Source organism: Saxophila tyrrhenica (assembly GCF_035928015.1).
Source record: "Saxophila tyrrhenica strain CCFEE 5935 chromosome Unknown scaffold_8, whole genome shotgun sequence".
Taxonomy (NCBI): Eukaryota; Fungi; Ascomycota; class Dothideomycetes; order Mycosphaerellales; family Extremaceae; genus Saxophila; species Saxophila tyrrhenica.
Window position 1 is genome coordinate 1,342,098 of NW_027041740.1, and position 17,013 is coordinate 1,359,110.

Below are 17,013 nucleotides of genomic sequence, written 5' to 3' on the forward strand. Positions count from 1 at the left end.
CTTCGGCAGAGCTACGCGACCTCACGACGTTCAATGTCCCTTTGCGACTGATTTGCGATCGCAAACACCACTGACAGACGCTGGACTGACCAACACCTCACGAGTCTGCGCTGGGCACGGGGCAGTCAGCCAACCTATTCACTAGCCAGACCACGGTCGGCGACAGCACTCCTCACCCACCATGGCCTCCAGCCAGCGCCCCGGCGAGCGCGTTGTGCACCAGGACTACATCGCCCGCATCCGATACTCCAACACTTTACCACCGCCCGCGAACCACCCTAAACTGCTAGACATACCCGGGACTGGCCTCCTGGGAGGCCAATACACCAGCGCCGCTTATGCCTCGAAGCTCGCGCGAGACCAGCCGATGAACATTGAAGCGGATGCGGAACTGGGCATGCCAATTGACTTAATCGGTGTGCCGGGTGTATTCAGCGATAAGCCGGATAAAGATGCTGGTATGCTATATCGTAGGCAATGTCTCTCCTTTAGCTGACTCTTTCCAGCAATCATGGCACGACCAGGCGGACAGCCCTTACACCCAGCAGATAAGGCATTACTCAAGCCCCTCAGCGCGCTCGGCAAGGGCGCAGGTGGCGCAGTGTCTTTCTTGCGTAGGACCGAATACACGTCCTCGCAAGGACCACAGCACTTCTCGTCCTCCTCACCCAAAGACCTCATCCGGTTACGCAACGACCCGAAGCGAAGAAAGACCAGCTCCAACAAGGAGGACCCGCTGAACATCATCCGCCACATCGTCAAAGGCTTCGACGTCGCCTACCCAGAAGATGCGTATAGAGGGGAGGACAGCACATCCAACATTCGCGGCGCAGCCATTTCCGACCCCGAAGTCAAGGCCTGGTCAAACCCAAAGCACCCATCAAAACCTGAGGTAACTTTGATGGACAGCTACCCTGTCCTGCCAGATCTGGAGGCATTGCCAGAAGTCGGCGCTTTCTTCGTAAAGAAGTTCATCACCAATCCCGTGGCAGCAGGCGACAACTACGACGAGCGGCTGGATGTTGCTTTACTCCAACCTAAGAGTGAGAAGAACGCGCTTGAGAAGTATGAGCAACGGAAAGCGGAGTGGACCGCGGAATCAGGGAAGCCGGCACCGCTGCCAGAGGATGACTACGATCTGTTCCTTCCAGCCGCACCGAACGCCGTCCGTGGCATCAAGCGGAAACTCAACGTCAATGATCCAGAGAACGAGGACGAGGAGCTTTACGCTGATGAATTGGCCAACGGCACCCGCGCGTTCAAATATACCCGCCTCCGGACCTACGAAACATACACGCAAAGCGGCGACCCGAACAACTTCTACGATGACTCCGTTGCGCTGGCCCTCCACGACCCTGAAACCGACGTTGGACCGGTGCCCGGCACGAAAGAGCGACTACAGAAAGGCGCGTACTTTTATCCCGTCATGCAGAGGACTGCGCTGCGGCCGAAGCGGAATGTGGGTGTCGCGGCGCTGAGTCAGGCGGATCATGATAGGGTGGATCAGATTAATATGACGGTTGCCGAGATGACGGAGGAGATGAGGGGGAGGGTTGCGGAGAGGAGGGCGGAGTTGGATGGGTCGGCCGGGGTGGTGGAGGTGGGTGTGTGAGGAGGAGTGGATGGGGAGATGGGAAACAGACATTTGTCGACGTCAATCCATCACCTGTGACCTCCATCACTGCTCCATCATGTTCGCAAATCTGGGACAGCATGCTCACCCTAGGCGGCAAGCTCGCAATCACCTATCCACGCCGAGCGTTCAAAGATGGCGATGCCTGCTGCGGTTTCCTGTGTCCTAGAACCAGCGCTTCATAGACACACAGGATGAGTCCACGGCCCAGCTGGTGAGCACCGAGCTGGAGAGTGGGAGATACGTCAGCTGGGAAAGGAGTGGATGGATTAGAGAGGACGATACGGGAGAGATGTAGAATCGTAGGTAAAAGGCACGCAAATTCTCGGTCGAGGAACGAATGTGTCTGTTGATCGATAAGACTCCTCGAAAGGCAGCGCATTGGTTGTCGAAGCAGCCGTTGAGTTTTTTGAAATGCTGTTTCATATTGTTTATATGATCGAGAGCCTCCACGTACGGCCAAAGATCGCAGATAATAGGGCATCCCGTCCGCTCTGCCGTACTCAAGCTGCGAATCGGGTGACTAGTAGTGCAGTGGGTGACCATGCGCGAATCCCGCCTGCTGTACGTTTTGCATTTTTTGCACTTTTTAGTTTGTGTCCTCGTGGTATCTTCAATCTTCTTTTTGAGACCGCAGCTGAGCATTCACCAAATTTTTTCGACCTCTCGTGATCACATGAATCCGTCTTCGATTGATCGCACGCCCAGAGCGCCACGCTAATCACAAATACACATCCATTCCTCACTTCTCACTTCGCCCGTACTACACGTCCCCCAGATCCACCATCCTCCCCCCATCACAGACCCCACACCCCCCATCCCCACACCCCATCACAAACCGCGGCCGATACCGCTCCTCCGCCCACCCATTCCGTACCGCACCCGCCGGATCATCTCTCGCGACCATCAGACCCACTGGCTTCGCTTCGCTTCCCAAGGCGGCGGCGTTGTGCGGCTGCAGCGTGGATTTGAAGACGGGTTTCTTCTTGACCGCGCCGGACGCGGAAGAAGAAGGGATGGTGGAGTTGGTGGAAGCGGAAGGGAGACTGAGGGATTTCAGCCCGGATTCCTCGGCGGCGCGGGCTTCGGCGGCGCGGGCTTTGGCGGTGGCGGTCGGGTCGCGGGTTAGGGTGCGGAGGTCTTTGAGTCGCTGTTCATGTCAACTTCGTTAGGATGTTCTTGTGCTTTGGGGGGTTGCGGAGACGCACTTTGCGGTGTTGATGGTCGTAAGAGCCTTCGTGGGCTTCGAAGTCGTTCATGCGGGCGTAGCCTTTTTGGCATAGTTCGCCTGGCCCAGATCAGTGGTCTGGTGGCGAGGAAGGGTTGGAAGGGGTTAGTTACAGAAGAAGGATTTTCGTGCTTCGCGGGCAGAGTCTGTTGTTGCTTGCGGGAGGGCATGGCTGCGCTGTAGTATTATTAGTCGATGTAACATATGAAGGTGAAGGGAGCATTTACTGGAGGCATGATGGTCGTTATTGAGTATCAGATGGTCGTTGTTGAGTATAAGATGGTCGATTTCGAAGTCTCTTCTCGCACCAGTAATCTTAAGACGTTTCGAAGCAGATAATCCCTTCTCGTCGAAGTGAATAAGATCAAGATATGAGTGTTCAGACTGTTGATGGAGAGAAGTGAAGTTGCTGTCACATGAAACTCGATGTCCTCGCCTAAGGCAACCTCCGTCTCACCTTCATCTCATCTTTCATTGGTCAGAAGTTGTATACCAACGACACGACATCAACATGGCCAACATCGACCGGGAGAAACACCCGCTGGACCTGCAGGAAGTCGAGCCATCACCGGTAGAAGAGACACCATCACAGAGCAAAGATGGCTACTTCCCCGACTCCTCGAACGCACCCAAAGGCACACACCATCTCGGCCTACACTCGCAACATTCATCCATCTGGTGGCTAAGTCGGATACAAAAATACAGCTCCTACGCCTTCTCCGCCTTCGCCGCTGCGTAAGCCTCCATCTCTCCTATCCACACCATATCGACTACTAACATGACTCTCAGACACATCACCAACACCTCCCTCATCCCCCTCCTCACCCGCTCCGTCCCCGCCAGCGAACCCTACCTCCTCCTCACCCGCCCCTACTACCAAGGCCTACCCTTCGAGCCCCTCCTCGTCGTCATCCCCCTCTATGCCCACATCCTCTCGGGGCTCGCCTTACGAGTCGCCCGCCGCAACCTCGCTGCTAAGAGGTATGGCGAGGGCACCTCCTCCCCAGAAGGCTGGAAGACGTTCTTTACGTCCAAGTTCTGGCCCAGCGTGTCGGGGATCAGTAAGCTGGGCTTTGCGATGACGCCGTTGGTGGTGGGGCATGTGGTGATTAATCGCGCGGTGCCGCAGGGTTTTGCGGGTGGGAGCTCGAATGTGAATTTGGGGTATGTCAGTCATGCGTTTGCGAAGCATCCGGCGGTTTCGTTTGCTGGGTTCGCGGCGTTGCTTGGGGTGGGGTGTTGGCATATTACGTGGGGATGGGCAAAGTGGTTGGGGTGGACGCCGGATCAGACGACGGCGATGGGTGGGGAGAGGGAGGTGATTAAGAAGAGGAGGTGGTACATCATCAACGGCCTGGCGGCGGCCTTGACGACGCTGTGGATGGCTGGTGGGATTGGTGTGGTTGGACGTGGTGGCGAGGCGCCTGGATGGGTTGGACGAGGGTACGATGAGATGTATCGCTCCATACCGGTGATAGGTCGGTGGATGTAATTGAGACAACGGGCGGTTCAACTTCTTTGAGATAGACATGATACCCTACTCTATTCTATGTGTCAGTATTGACGATACCACAAGGTGTCTCACGCTCCCTGTCTGCACACATCCGCCGCTTTGCTTGTGCCAGATGCATCTAGATACGTGCAATCCTGAGACAATGCAGGCTCCTGCCCGCAAATGCCAAGAGACTGCCCTACATAAGAGCCTTTGAACGACGGCGGTATTCAGGTGTTCAGGCTCACATCGATCCATCCCCTCATCTCCAACCACAACCCACCACGACAATGTGCCACATCACGACCTACTTCTTCGGCTGTGCCTGCGCGTACTCTAGCCCAATCATCAGATGCAATGCAGCCGACCTCCGCCCCGAGCACCAACCATGCCAGGAGTTGAAGACAAACGTACACCATCCAACCACCGTCAGCGGCCCTTGCTGGAAGTGCAAAGCCAGAGCAGCCGGCAGTCCAGCGTGGGGACAAGGTCGAAAAGCACAGAGAGCTGCAAAGAGGGCCAGGCGGGCTACTGGCAGTTGTGAAAGTGCTGAGACGACAGCAGCTACCGCGGGTTCTGCGACGGCATCCACAGCTATTCCGACAGACCACACATCGACCGCAAGCGAGGACGGCGACTTTGAGATGGTCGAGGCACCTGAAGATCAACAACCAGGAGGTGCATTTCAGCCATCGAGCGCGCACACACCAGACTCAGTGGTGTCGGGAGAGGGGGCTGAGCAGCCGGCGCAGAGCGACGAGTCGGAGGAAGCAGGAGTGGCGCAGGCATCGCAGGGCCCAAGGTTTTGGAGTCCATCGAGCAAGGAAACGTGTTTGTTACAATAAGCAATCAGGAGACCACCATAGGGGCCTTGCTTTGCCGGTGACAGTGCAGGTGAGATGGAGGCCGTGGTTTTCTGTTTGACAGCGATTGTTTGAGCGGTGTTGTGTTATGAAGATGGATATTGTTAGCCAGGATGATCGCAAAGGTTGTTTTCCATGAGCGGTTGGCACGTCTTTGTTTGAAGAGAGCAAGAGCAAACATGTCGTCCATGTATCTGGACCAGAAACCATATTCATTCACTTCTTGGTTCAGCCAGAATTTCCGTACCAAGCTCCCATTGCTTGATGTGCACAGGCACACTCCTCCACTGGTCTTGCGACCACACCACAAACGGCCCTGTCTGGCTCTGCTGGGCAGCCAGGTTGTTTCATCCAGGATGCCAGCCACACTGGCAGGTCAATCGACAAAGACAAGACATGCCGACCAACTGTCAAGCCTGCAATGATCGGGCTCTCGAGGCACATTTCGGGGGCGCAACAAACCGTCCCACCACTTCAGCAATCACATACGGGCCACTTCAAGAACAGGTCCAGGTAACCATGGAAGTGTCTTCCGGAGACGCCAGAGCAGCATCTGGTGGCAAACTCGTCCAGAGGACGAACGCAACGGCTGCTTTGAACAGAAGCGCGCCTCCAACATCCGATCAGGCCGAAGCTCAGGATCCGCAACACTCATACTTCCATTTTCCACGTTCCGGCGGCAGAGCTGGGCGTGTTTCCAACACCGAACCGGCAGACGACGAGTTCAAGACTTTTCGCCTGCCCAGACAGGATGATGCAGCAGAGGACGGAGACGGCGCGAACGGTCAAGATCTCGGGAGTTCGTGGTGAAAGCATTGAGCTGTCCCGCGCATGCCAGAAACTTGGATCAAAGGCTCAGGAGCGGATCCAGGGTGCTGAAGGCTTGGGTCGATTCTGTAACTTGAGATTACAGCAAGAGCGTAGGCGGAGGGTTCATCAATCGTCGGCGGTCCGGACTGAGGGCTCCATACCAGTTGAACGTTGCTCAAGACAAACCAACACGTTAACCACCACTCGTCTCTTCCCTCTTATGCCTCTCCTTCAGCTTCTTCTCCGTCTTCATAAACTCCCTGATCCCCACCGGTATGCCTTCAAACAGATCCGCCCCCGGCTGCCCAAAACTCTCCATCCCCTCCCACGCAGTCCCGCTCCCACCTCCGTCTTCGTCCATACTCGCTCCCACATGGCCAGGCATTGCACCCTGACCACCGGTCCCCTCAGCCGTTCTCTGCTTCTCCAGCCTTCCTCTCGCCTCCGCGCTCTTCTCCGCCCACTCTTCTAAGTCGTCCCGGAAGATGTCCCACACGCAGTTCACGCATCCGCTCATGCAGCAGTTGTCCGGCTCTAGGGGCTTGGGCGGGACCATCACGCCGGCGACAGTATGAGAAGCGGCGTCAATGGCGCGGCGACGCTCGATGGGGCCGGCGAGGCGAGAGCCGAAGACTACGCGGGCTTTGGCTAGTTTCTCTTCATCCTCGGTTTTGGGTAGCTCTTCGGCAGGCGGAGGAGCGGGCTGGGTGCGGGTTTGAGGGATAATGGTACTCAGTGGAGCGTCTAGGGTGTCCGGCTCGAAGCCTGGGAAGGCAGGTTGGGGGTTATCGGAGTATGGGCGATGCGCCGTGGTGGAAGCAACGCGAGGGGGGCCACGATATGGTTTGTGGCAACATGGCGACTTATTCAAGCCTGCTTGCACTACGCGGCGCATTGTTCATTGCCAGTGTGTAGATGGGATGAAGTGAGGTTGGAACTGGAATTGTCACATGCAAAAGATAACAGCGGCTGACGTCATCTGAGCTCCTTCCGTTGGTGAAGAACATTGAAGTTCCATCTGTGATGCGTATCTACCAAAAGCAATGCGAAGATGTCACTCAGAATGGGTTGATCAAAGACAATCAGTCAATTGAACCGTTTCAGCGGATGCAATGTATACAGATTTGCATTATGTTAGCGGCGTCGTCACATTCGCGAGAGTATTGACATGCAGCAGCTGCCGTGTCGTGTAGCACAGCTACGTCGAGAGCTCTCAACCCTGCTTGCATTGCATACAGACGCCGCACTAGGTATTGGAGTCGGGTAGACCAGAAGTCCTTTAAAGCTGGAGTGAGTAGCAGGCAATCTGTAGCTCTGGAAGAAGATCGCTCAGGGTCAGAAAGAATGCAGTTATCCCTGTGATGTGAGTACTGACTTCATCCACCAACGGCGTTCAGATCCCTGAGTATTTGGAAGAATCCATCTCTCACAGTATTCCGCTTCGACTTCTAGCAATTGCAACCAGCGGTGACATGTCACGCATCACGAAATTGATCTCACGACTGCAAACCACCGCCTCCGAGAGCCAGAACGTTGAGTATGATGAGTCCGCAAGAGCGACGCTGCTCCAACTCTCACGCGAGTTGACTGCATCGCTACAAGCACCAGATGAAGTATGCTCATTGCTCGCATTCTCGGTATGCACCTCACCCGCACAGTGTCTGCCCATTCCATCTGACTGCACAGGGTGGCGCTTTCATGTGCGTCCGGCTCGCCGACGAACTGAAGGTCTTCGACCTCCTGTGCGAGTCCAGCCCACGCACGACCTCAGATCTCAGCTCCAGTACAGGTGCAGAGTTTGGGCTCATCGTACGCCTGCTTCGGACTCTCGCTGGCATGGGCTTCGTCGCTCAGCTTGATGTAGACTTGTACGGTCCAACGGCGGTGACGAGGCAGATGACCATGAGTAGTGTGCGAGCCGGGGTCAAATTCTTCCATGAAGAGAGCGTGCCGAGTGTCAGGATGGCCCCAGAGTACTTTCGTCTGAACGGCTGGCGGCTTCCGACAAGTATGGTAGATGGACCGTATCAGTTTGCGGAGGGCACGGAGGATGATCCGTTCACGCATATGTCGAAGAAGCCAGGTAGAAATCTTCAAGATCAACCCACATGTACTGGATGCGTTCCCACTGATGCTGTGCCACAGGAGTGATAGAGAACTTTAACATCTTCATGCAAGGCCTGTTCGGGACTCCTGCGCGTCTAGGCTGGACCGACTAGTTTCCGGTCAAAGAGCGGATCCTGGATGGTTTCGATGCGACCAAGGGTGAGTACTGCTTCGTGGACGTCGGAGGTGGCAAGGGTCATGAATGCGAGACGCTGTTGCGTAAGTGTCCGGACATGCAAGGGAAGCTGGTCACTCAGGACTTGCCGTTCGTCATTGATGATATTCAAACTCTGGATCCAAGAGTAGAGAAGATGAGCCATGACTTTACAACTCCGCATCCGGTCAAGGGAGCGAGAGCCTACTTCTTGCAAGTGTGTTGCCGCCGCTCTGCAGACCTCGATGAGCTCTGCTGACTCTTGTGAAGAGCATACTGCATAACTGGGCAACACCCGTCTGTCAAACCATATTGGCGAACCTCAAGTCCGCCATGACTCCCGGGTACAGCAAGCTACTGATTGGCAACATCATCCTTGCGGATCGTGATGTTCCATTAAGGCAAAGCTTGCTAGACATCTCCATGCTTGTGTTGCATTCGGGCCAGCAGAGGAGTCGGAGCGAGTTCACTGAACTTCTCGAGGGAGCTGGTTTCGAGGTCATCAAGATTTGGCTCCCACCTGGTGACAGAACGGTATCGTTGAAGCTGAGGTGGCTTAAGATATCAGACGGGACCGCCGTCTCATTCAAATTTCACTCCTCCGTCAAGCCGTCTACGGTGTTCTTCCTAACACTCACTTTCAGCATAGAATCGACTTTCCGCAACTTCTCCAGTCGGACCAGCTCGTTGCCTTCAAGAGCAGTGCTTGCGTCTGCAGTGAAGAACTCAATCTTTTCAAGCGACTTCAGCTCCGCCAATGCCGTCTGGATTTGCCTTGCCATCAACGACCACAGTGAGATGTTGAGATAGCGGAGCGAGATGTCCCGCTTGAAGTGAATAGACCGCAGGTTCGGCAGTGTCGCAGCTTTCTGTACCATCTCCAGAGCCTGTACTCCGGAGGAGGTCGAAATGGTGATTGCGTGGATCAAGTCTCGCTGACGGTGGGGCGCATTCCGGACAGTGTCGGCTGTTCGTACAATGAACCGGTGGAGATCATAGTAGATATCTTTAGATTCATTACGTACTCGCTGGCACGTTCTGAGCATGGCCAGGTGGTGCTTGGAAGGAGGCCTGCCCAGCTCTGCTATCCCACCGTCGACTGCGAGTGCAAGCTCATAGATGTAGAGTCTAATCTCGGCGGGCAGGCTGAAAAGACGGCTTTGGTCCTGGGGATGCATATTCATGTGTGGTGCTGATAGGCCTTCGCTTCCATGTCCAAGGCAGGCAGAGAGTTTGTGGCTGAGCACACGGCCTTCGCGTGAGCGGTGGAAGTGAGCATGCCCGTCGTGGGAATGTCCACCGTGAGGATGGTTGGGATGAGATTCTTCAGCAGCAGGAGTCTCGATTATCTCGAAAGGCTCGTCGACTTCCTCCTGAGGCTGCGCTTGCCTTCGGCCAATTTGGACTTTGAAGCTGAATGCCATATGGAATTGTGTTGGCGGCAGTGATTCGAAGAGGGATCAATTCAACGGAGACCGAAGCTGAGGAGATGTACTGAAGTCATCCAGGCTGCAGGATTCGAGATGGGAGCTAGGGGTCTTTTAGTCGGCCCACGAGTTACACGGTCTTGATCTGGAGTTGGTTATTGACGGGTACTCAAGAAATCGTTGCGAGATGGCCAAGACGAAAGATGGTTGTAAATCTAAGGTAAAGTGTAAAGGCCTTCATAACACAGCACGTCAAAGTCGACGGTCAGCCCAGTCGGGATCGGAATCGGGCTCGTAAGATTTGTGTATAAGGGGTATAGTATGCTCTGCCACAACAACATGAACTTTGCTGGGATCTCTTGTGTGGTTTACGCAGTCCTTGTTTCGATTCTCATGCAGCTAGATATGTCATTGCTCTCGAACAAACAGAGGGTTGCTCTCTGTCCAAGGCGCATGAACCTCGATCCGCTGGCCGCCATCCAACGACTCTCCGTGGCCGTTGCCCGTTGTCTCATCAACTCTCTGCCACTTGGAACCCCCAGGAAGATACACACTCCGGCCAGCCGCTCCCTCAGTCATCACCGGCGCGACCAGATATCTGTCCCCAAACATGTACTGGTCTTCGCACGACCGCTGCCAGCATCGCTCATCCTGCGGAAATTCATAAAACATTGGACGTATGATGGGACTGCCGTTCTCATGCGCTTCCTTCATCAAACCCCGGATATAGTCTCTCAGCAGCTCGCGAAGCTTCAGATACTTGACGCAGATGTCATAAACTTGCGGACCGAAGGACCAGACTTCGTTGTCCCCACCGCTGCCCTGGACTGAGCCGACTGTCGAGCCCTCGGTGCCATGCTCACGGTCCCCGTGCATGCGGAAGATGGGAGAGAAAGCGCCGAAGAAGAACCATCGTCCGAGAAGTTCATGGAATGCTGGTGAAGTTCCATCGCCGCCGTGGAAGCCGCCTGCCCTCGTCAGCTATTATTCAACATTACCCCTGACCAAAGGGTTTTACCAATGTCGCTCGTCCACCAAGGAATCCCTGCTCTCACCGTTACTATCTTTTCAATGCACGGACCAATAGGGAGTCTCACCTGCCATGCCCATATTCAAGCCAGCAGCCACCTGGTCCCGGAAGCTCTTGAACGAGCTCGCCGTATCTCCGGACCAGACGAGAGCGCCGTACTTCTGACTACCCGCCCATGCGCATCTGATTAAGTTTACAACTTTCTCTTGACCAGCGTTTGTCATTCCCTCATAGAAGGTCCGGAGGAAGTCTCGCGGATACGCATTACCCACACTGAGCTGGTTGCCGTTCCAGAAGCGGATGTTGTCGAAGTCATACACACTCATCTCCGGCTCGGCCTCATCGAGCCAGAAACTCTGGAAGCCGTGGTCGTAGTAGTTCTTCTTACAAATGTCCCAAACGAACTCGCGAGCTTCAGGGTTTGTAAAGTCAACCAGCCCACAGTTTGCTCGGAAATCCATCAATGTCCGGAGACCCTTATGCTGCTGAACCAGATACCCAGCTTGGAGCGCTTTCGGATAGTGCTCGTTGTCTTGCTGCATGGTAGGCCAGATCGAGACCATGAGCTTGATGCCCATCTCGTCGCATCGCTTCACAAGCTCGGCGGGATCTGGCCACAGCCTGGTATCGAAGTTGAAGTCGCCCTGTTTCTTCCAGTGGAAGAAGTCGATGACTAGTACGTCAATAGGTAGTTGGCGCTCGTGGTACTCTTTGGCGACTTTGAGCACTTCCTCCTGCGTCATGTACCTACACTTGCTCTGCCAATATCCGATGCCGTACTCAGGCATCATGGGAACGGTTCCGGTCACACTACCGTAAGCCCGGACAATGCTCGCGGGAGTGTCGCCCGCAACAATCCAATAATCCAGATGCTGCGTCTGGTATGCTTCAAAGGACATAGTGTTCAACCCAAACACGGCTCTGCCGACCGCAGGCTGGTTCCAAAGCAGACCGTATCCCAAGCTCGACACCATAAAAGGTACGCTGGCTTGCGAGTTGCGCTGGGCGAGCTCGAGATCCTGTCCCTTCAGATTGAGAAGGCCCTGCTGGTACTGACCCATTCCACAGACCTTTTCGTCCGGGTCCAGAGACTCGAACCGCATCGTCAGATGGTAGTCTCCGCCTCGTGTCGGGTTAAAGTCTCTTGCTTCAACATCTAGAGCACTGCATTTCGGATCTGCTTTGTCGCGGCGGTGGCGCGCGTACTCTTCAAGCAGGACTTTGCCAGTTTCTGTGTTCGCGATGGTGATCTTGCCGTAGAGACTGATGTTGGCTTTGATCGAACCATTCGTTATGGTGGCATGATCGGTGTGTAAGTCGATCTGTGGCTCTGTTTTGGGAGGAGGTATGCTCAGGGCCCAGTCTTCGTCTGGAAACTTGTTCTTGCCCGGCAATCGAGAGGCGCGGACTCGAAGAGCGTTTGGGCCCCAAGGCTCGATTCGGACTTGTTCGGCATCGTAGTGGTAGTTCAGTGCTGTCTTGTCTGTTGAAAAGCCGGGCAGTACTTCTGCTCCCCAGCCTGACATTCTGCCGTTGGACAGGCAATCAGTCTTGGTCAAGCAGGACAGGTATCTGATACCCGTTTGTGAGTAGCGCAATCTGTGTTGAGGTAAGGAAACCTGGAAGACAGCCTAAGAGTCGGATAAAATGGAAGAAGGTGCAGGCTTCGCAGGAACTATACTTGTCCTACTGTTCCACCATGATACTACAGCAGTCACAATATCCACATCCACTATCCAAATTCAATTGGCAGATTTTGTAGCAGAGAAAGAGCGGATCAAAGTAACAGCTTCTCGGAGATGCTGAGTGGGGCGGCAGAGCTCCGTTGGACAGAGGGCGAGGATGATGAGGATATGTGGATATGCGGGATGAGTCCGTCGAGATGATGAAGCTCCGCCGGTGTGGATGATAGAAGACCACGCCGACTCATGTGAAGATGTTTGAAAAAGCAACTGCAAGACTCTACTGCTCTACAGCTGATCATTAACATGCCAATACTTCGTCCATCGATTATCCGCAGCACCCCGATCAAAGTCTGCCTTGTCATAAAACCGCAGGTCGGTGCTCAGTCTGATCTTGCCCTCCGGATCGTCGTTACCACAACTTCCGTGAATCATGGATGGATGATGGAGGATAACATCACCAGCCTCGAACTCTCCAACCAGCCATTTGTACCGATCTTGAGACCAGCCTTCCTTCTTCGCGACAAGGTCGTGCTCGCTTGTGAAATGGTCCGGGTGGTCCGCGAGATAGCCGGTTGCGCCCATGTTCTGATTGAATGCATTGATCTTCTGTTCCGGAGCGAAGTCTTTGGCTCGCTCGCTGTAGTCTTTCTCCATGGCTTCGCCGAGTGACACGCTGTCGTGGAGATAGTAGAGGCCACCACCTGTCGAGGAGATGTCTCCTATCGGCACCCAGGCTGTTAGGAAATAGGCCTCGCCACCACGCAGAAAAAGTCGATCGTAATGGATTCCGGTTGAGTCACCCCCGGGAACACTGTGTCGCAGCAATGTCCGCTGCAACATAACTTCCTGCTTCCAACCCATGATGTCTCTGACCATACCGCGAAGCCGATCATGGCTCGTGAACTTCTCGTAGCCCTCTGTCGTATGCGCCTCGGTTAGACGTCGCAACTCCTCCTCACCCGCTGGGTTACCGCCACCTACTCCTCGATGTATCGTTACATCGTCATTGGAGTTGTAGATACCATCAACGTGGGAGGTCCCAGGCTTCAGCAGACCAGTCCCATCGAATTGGGAAAAGAAGTGTCTTCGCATCTCCAGCACGTCCTCTCGCGGCAAAAGTCCTTTGATCCAGACGTAGCCATCGTGCTCGAGACGTTCACGGACTTCTGATATGGATGTACCGTACGGCGTAGGCTTCAGCCATCCGAGGCGGTCTTGGTGTATCGTTCCTCGGTTTGCTCGTAGTTTTGTCGGTAGCAGGCCGTTCTCGAAGCTATGCTCCAGCGGCGAGTCAACTGCAGCGGCGGCCATGGTTCCAAAGGAGAGCTGGCGTCTATGGACACCTCTGTTATACCATCTACAATGTGCTGTGCTGAGACATAAATAGTCTATGCTCTGACAAGATCCGATGCTACGCCGCTGCTGCTACTGGCCCCGAGCATGGCAAGGAGCCACTGTTGCCGCCGTGGACCTGGCTAAGGCGAGATGAGACATTCGGTCCATCCATTGTTGCTTTCACACGAGTCCTAGCCTGGTGACAGTTCTCCGAGGAAGCGATTGTTCACGTTCAATTGCCGGCTAATATGGTTGTGAGGTGAGGTGGAGTGTCGACCAGTCGGGGCTGTCACATCTCCGACCCCTGCTCGTCCATCTCCGAGACCCGACCATGGATGGCCACCACCTGCACCATTGTTGCTTGCATTCTATAGGTAATCTCCACTACCACCTTGTATGTTGTGGAGAGAAGGAGGGGAGAAGCGGGGTTGACCTCACTCCTCCCTGCACACTGCTCGCTATGACTCCCGAATCGTTATCCTCACTGCCGGGCCTTCGCCCATACTGGCCAACGTTAACACCAGTCATGCCTACTGAGTCAGGACAGAGCTGCTTGCACCGAGTCGACAGGATATGAACAGGCTAAGCGCGCTCAGTCTCGGCTCGCGGACACTTCCTACATACTTTCGACTGTTTCCCAGATCTCGGGGATGATGCTCTGCCGCCGGCCGGGGTGGCGCTCGAGACCTTTGGAGACGGCATTATCCTTCCGCTAGAACAGTGTCTACAAAACCTCGCCGGGCTCCGCTTCTCTGGTGATTCTACTGGAACCCCATCATCTCGTTGACCTGCCACCAACCCCTCGCCATGGCCGAGAAGAACCCAGCCCAGCATGTCGAGTCCTCGCCAGAGGGTCCTACACACGACTACATGGAGCTCCACCCATACTTCAGAGACAACGGTTGGGATCTCGCTCGTTTGACCGACTCTGCTCAATCGGCCATCGCTCGCGAGCACAGCCTGTCCTTTCGAGAAGCCGTCCGACTGTGGCCATGGGCTCTCTTCTTCTCCATTGGCATCTCCACAACACTTGTCATGGAAGGTTACGATACGGGCTTGATCAACTCCTTCTTCGGGCTTCCGCAGTTCAGAGAGGCTTACGGTCAGGAGACGTCGGATGGAGACTATCAATTCACATATGCGTGGCAGTCGTCCATCTCATCGATGGCTAGTGTTGGCGGAATCTTTGGTCTGCTCTTCGCGGGTCAGATTGTCGACCGTATCGGATATCGCTGGACAATGCTTGTTGGTCTCGGCTGGTTGACAGCCGCCATCTTCCTCACCTTCTTCGCTCAGAACGTTGTTATGCTGTTCGTCGGGAATCTGCTGTGCGGCGTGCCATGGGGTAAGCAGGATCTCAACCAACGATCCATCGAGTTTCTGCTGATAGTGCTTTCTTAGGTATGTTCCAGAGCGTGGCCAGCTCGTACGCCATCGACACCGCACCCCTCGTACTCCGACCGTTGATGACCAGCTACATCAGCTTGTGCTGGGCGATGGGTCAGTTCATCAGTACAGGAGTGTTGCGAGGTGTTTTGTCTCGTACCGATCAATGGGCATACCGGATCCCATTTGCTGTGCAATGGGTCTGGCCGCCGATTCTAGCAGTCGTCGCTGCCCTTGCGTGAGTATAGTCATGTTCTTCAAGTCTGATAGAATCGTGCTGACTCCTAACAGGCCAGAAAGTCCGTGGTACTTGGTGCGTAAAGGGCGGTTGGCGGAGGCCCGTCATGCGCTGCGGCGACTTGGTTCAAAGGGTGCACAAGAAGACCACCTTGATAACAATATTGCAATGATATACGTTACGAACGAGCATGAGCGACAGATCGAGCAAGGTACGAGTTACGTCGAGCTCTTCCGTGGTGTCAATCTACGTCGAACAGAGGTGGCAGTCGGAGCATGGATGTGTCAAGTGACTTGGTGAGTCGTACTGCTCGCACATTGGATATGGATAAATACTGACATCACGACAGTGGCAACTGGTAACACATCAATCCGATGGAATTTGACATGCTTCTGCTGACATTTCATAGGTTTGGCGGCAATGTGACGTACTTTATGGAACAGGTACCGCAGTCTCCCTTTATCTCTACTCACAAAACGCAAGCTGACTTGGAGGTAGGCCAATGCATCTGCGCACACCGCCTTCGCCTTCGGCCTCGGCATGAACGCAGTCTCCTGCATCGGTACCGTCGCATCCTGGTTCCTCGTCCCCAAAGTTGGCAGGCGGCCAATGTACCTCTATGGCCTCCTCGGCATGCTCGCAACCTTGCTAATTGTCGGCTTCCTGGGCATTCCATCACCAACCTCCGACAGCATCTCCTGGGCGTGTGGCAGCATTCTGATCATCAATATGCTGCTGTACTTCCTTACTGTCGGACCGGTCTGTTTCACCATTGTGCCAGAAGTCCCGGCTGCTCGGTTGAGGAACAAGACGGTTGCTGTCGCCCGCGCAGCGTACAATATCTGCGGCATTGGAGCTAGCTTTCTCAACCCTGCCATCTTGAACCCAGGAGCTTGGGACCTCAGTGCAAAGGGCGGCTTCGTGTGGTCCGCCTTCTGCATCGTCTCTGTTATTTGGGTCTTCTTCCGCTTCCCTGAGACCAAGGGCCGGACGCCAATCGAGTTGGACACGCTCTTTGAACGCAAGACGAGGACTCGTGCTTTCCGCACAGCAGAGATTGATACTGGGGAGATGGCAGACGCTGCCGTGGCAGATGCTGCTCATGTGTCGACCAAGGTTGTGGAGGGACAGAAATGGTCGGTTTGAGAGGCACAATCGAACGAGTGCGCCCCCAGACTCGTCCTCTTGTCGAACCATGCTAGCACACTGATTGGGAGAATCTGTCTGTATGTCATCTGTATCCACTGCGCTGTTCAATTCTCCCGGCTTCAAGTGGCGCACTTGTCAATTTCCTCTTCCACCTTCTTCCCGACACCTGGATAGCAGAATCAGTAAGGCTCTCCCATCTTCGGGCGAACTGAAGACTCCAGAGCGCTGTCTTGCGCCTGGTTATGGTTCAAATCAACCCCACATTGGGCATGACTGCGTCTGCTGCAAATAGAGTGAAGCAGACCGGCTTGAAGGCCTTGTGCCCCGCTCAAGTGCAAGATGCCGGCAATGGTCTTCATTGGCATTCTGTGGCAAAGTGATATCCAGAAGCAATTTCAACATGCGTCTGTGGATCCAATGCCTCGGACTGCTACGACTGTGACCTCTGTATCTATCTTAATTGTGCTTCTGGCGTTT

At 54.7% G+C, this 17,013-nt stretch overlaps 9 protein-coding genes across 9 annotated transcripts; 4 read left to right on the plus strand and 5 right to left on the minus strand.

Moving 5' to 3' along the window:
- Positions 1–181: 181 nt before the first annotated feature.
- On the plus strand, positions 182–1,612 carry LTR77_005872 (uncharacterized protein; the record flags this gene model as incomplete). The annotated part of the gene is made up of 2 exons (XM_064803115.1): positions 182–458; positions 507–1,612. The coding sequence occupies 2 exons, from the start codon at positions 182–184 to the stop codon at positions 1,610–1,612; spliced, it is 1,383 nt and encodes a 460-aa protein (XP_064659240.1).
- A 784-nt stretch (positions 1,613–2,396) lies between these two features.
- Positions 2,397–2,892, minus strand: LTR77_005873 (uncharacterized protein; the record flags this gene model as incomplete). The annotated part of the gene is made up of 2 exons (XM_064803116.1): positions 2,397–2,783; positions 2,842–2,892. The coding sequence occupies 2 exons, from the start codon at positions 2,890–2,892 to the stop codon at positions 2,397–2,399; spliced, it is 438 nt and encodes a 145-aa protein (XP_064659241.1).
- Positions 2,893–3,372: 480 nt separating this feature from the next.
- LTR77_005874 (uncharacterized protein) lies at positions 3,373–4,353 on the plus strand (the record flags this gene model as incomplete). Its single annotated transcript, XM_064803117.1, has 2 exons — positions 3,373–3,596; positions 3,651–4,353. The coding sequence occupies 2 exons, from the start codon at positions 3,373–3,375 to the stop codon at positions 4,351–4,353; spliced, it is 927 nt and encodes a 308-aa protein (XP_064659242.1).
- Positions 4,354–6,219: 1,866 nt separating this feature from the next.
- On the minus strand, positions 6,220–6,921 carry LTR77_005875 (uncharacterized protein; the record flags this gene model as incomplete). The annotated part of the gene is made up of 1 exon (XM_064803118.1): positions 6,220–6,921. One exon carries the CDS (start codon positions 6,919–6,921, stop codon positions 6,220–6,222), a length of 702 nt encoding a protein of 233 aa, XP_064659243.1.
- A 577-nt stretch (positions 6,922–7,498) lies between these two features.
- LTR77_005876 (uncharacterized protein) lies at positions 7,499–8,177 on the plus strand (the record flags this gene model as incomplete). The annotated part of the gene is made up of 2 exons (XM_064803119.1): positions 7,499–7,663; positions 7,713–8,177. 2 exons carry the CDS (start codon positions 7,499–7,501, stop codon positions 8,175–8,177), a joined length of 630 nt encoding a protein of 209 aa, XP_064659244.1.
- Positions 8,178–8,879: 702 nt separating this feature from the next.
- On the minus strand, positions 8,880–9,710 carry LTR77_005877 (uncharacterized protein; the record flags this gene model as incomplete). Its single annotated transcript, XM_064803120.1, has 1 exon — positions 8,880–9,710. The coding sequence occupies one exon, from the start codon at positions 9,708–9,710 to the stop codon at positions 8,880–8,882; it is 831 nt and encodes a 276-aa protein (XP_064659245.1).
- Positions 9,711–10,121: 411 nt separating this feature from the next.
- LTR77_005878 (uncharacterized protein) lies at positions 10,122–12,269 on the minus strand (the record flags this gene model as incomplete). The annotated part of the gene is made up of 2 exons (XM_064803121.1): positions 10,122–10,681; positions 10,811–12,269. The coding sequence occupies 2 exons, from the start codon at positions 12,267–12,269 to the stop codon at positions 10,122–10,124; spliced, it is 2,019 nt and encodes a 672-aa protein (XP_064659246.1).
- Positions 12,270–12,713: 444 nt separating this feature from the next.
- LTR77_005879 (uncharacterized protein) lies at positions 12,714–13,739 on the minus strand (the record flags this gene model as incomplete). Its single annotated transcript, XM_064803122.1, is given in 2 exon segments — positions 12,714–13,594; positions 13,610–13,739. 2 exon segments carry the CDS (start codon positions 13,737–13,739, stop codon positions 12,714–12,716), a joined length of 1,011 nt encoding a protein of 336 aa, XP_064659247.1.
- An 831-nt stretch (positions 13,740–14,570) lies between these two features.
- On the plus strand, positions 14,571–16,533 carry LTR77_005880 (uncharacterized protein; the record flags this gene model as incomplete). The annotated part of the gene is made up of 5 exons (XM_064803123.1): positions 14,571–15,108; positions 15,165–15,387; positions 15,441–15,683; positions 15,797–15,830; positions 15,886–16,533. 5 exons carry the CDS (start codon positions 14,571–14,573, stop codon positions 16,531–16,533), a joined length of 1,686 nt encoding a protein of 561 aa, XP_064659248.1.
- Positions 16,534–17,013: the final 480 nt, after the last annotated feature.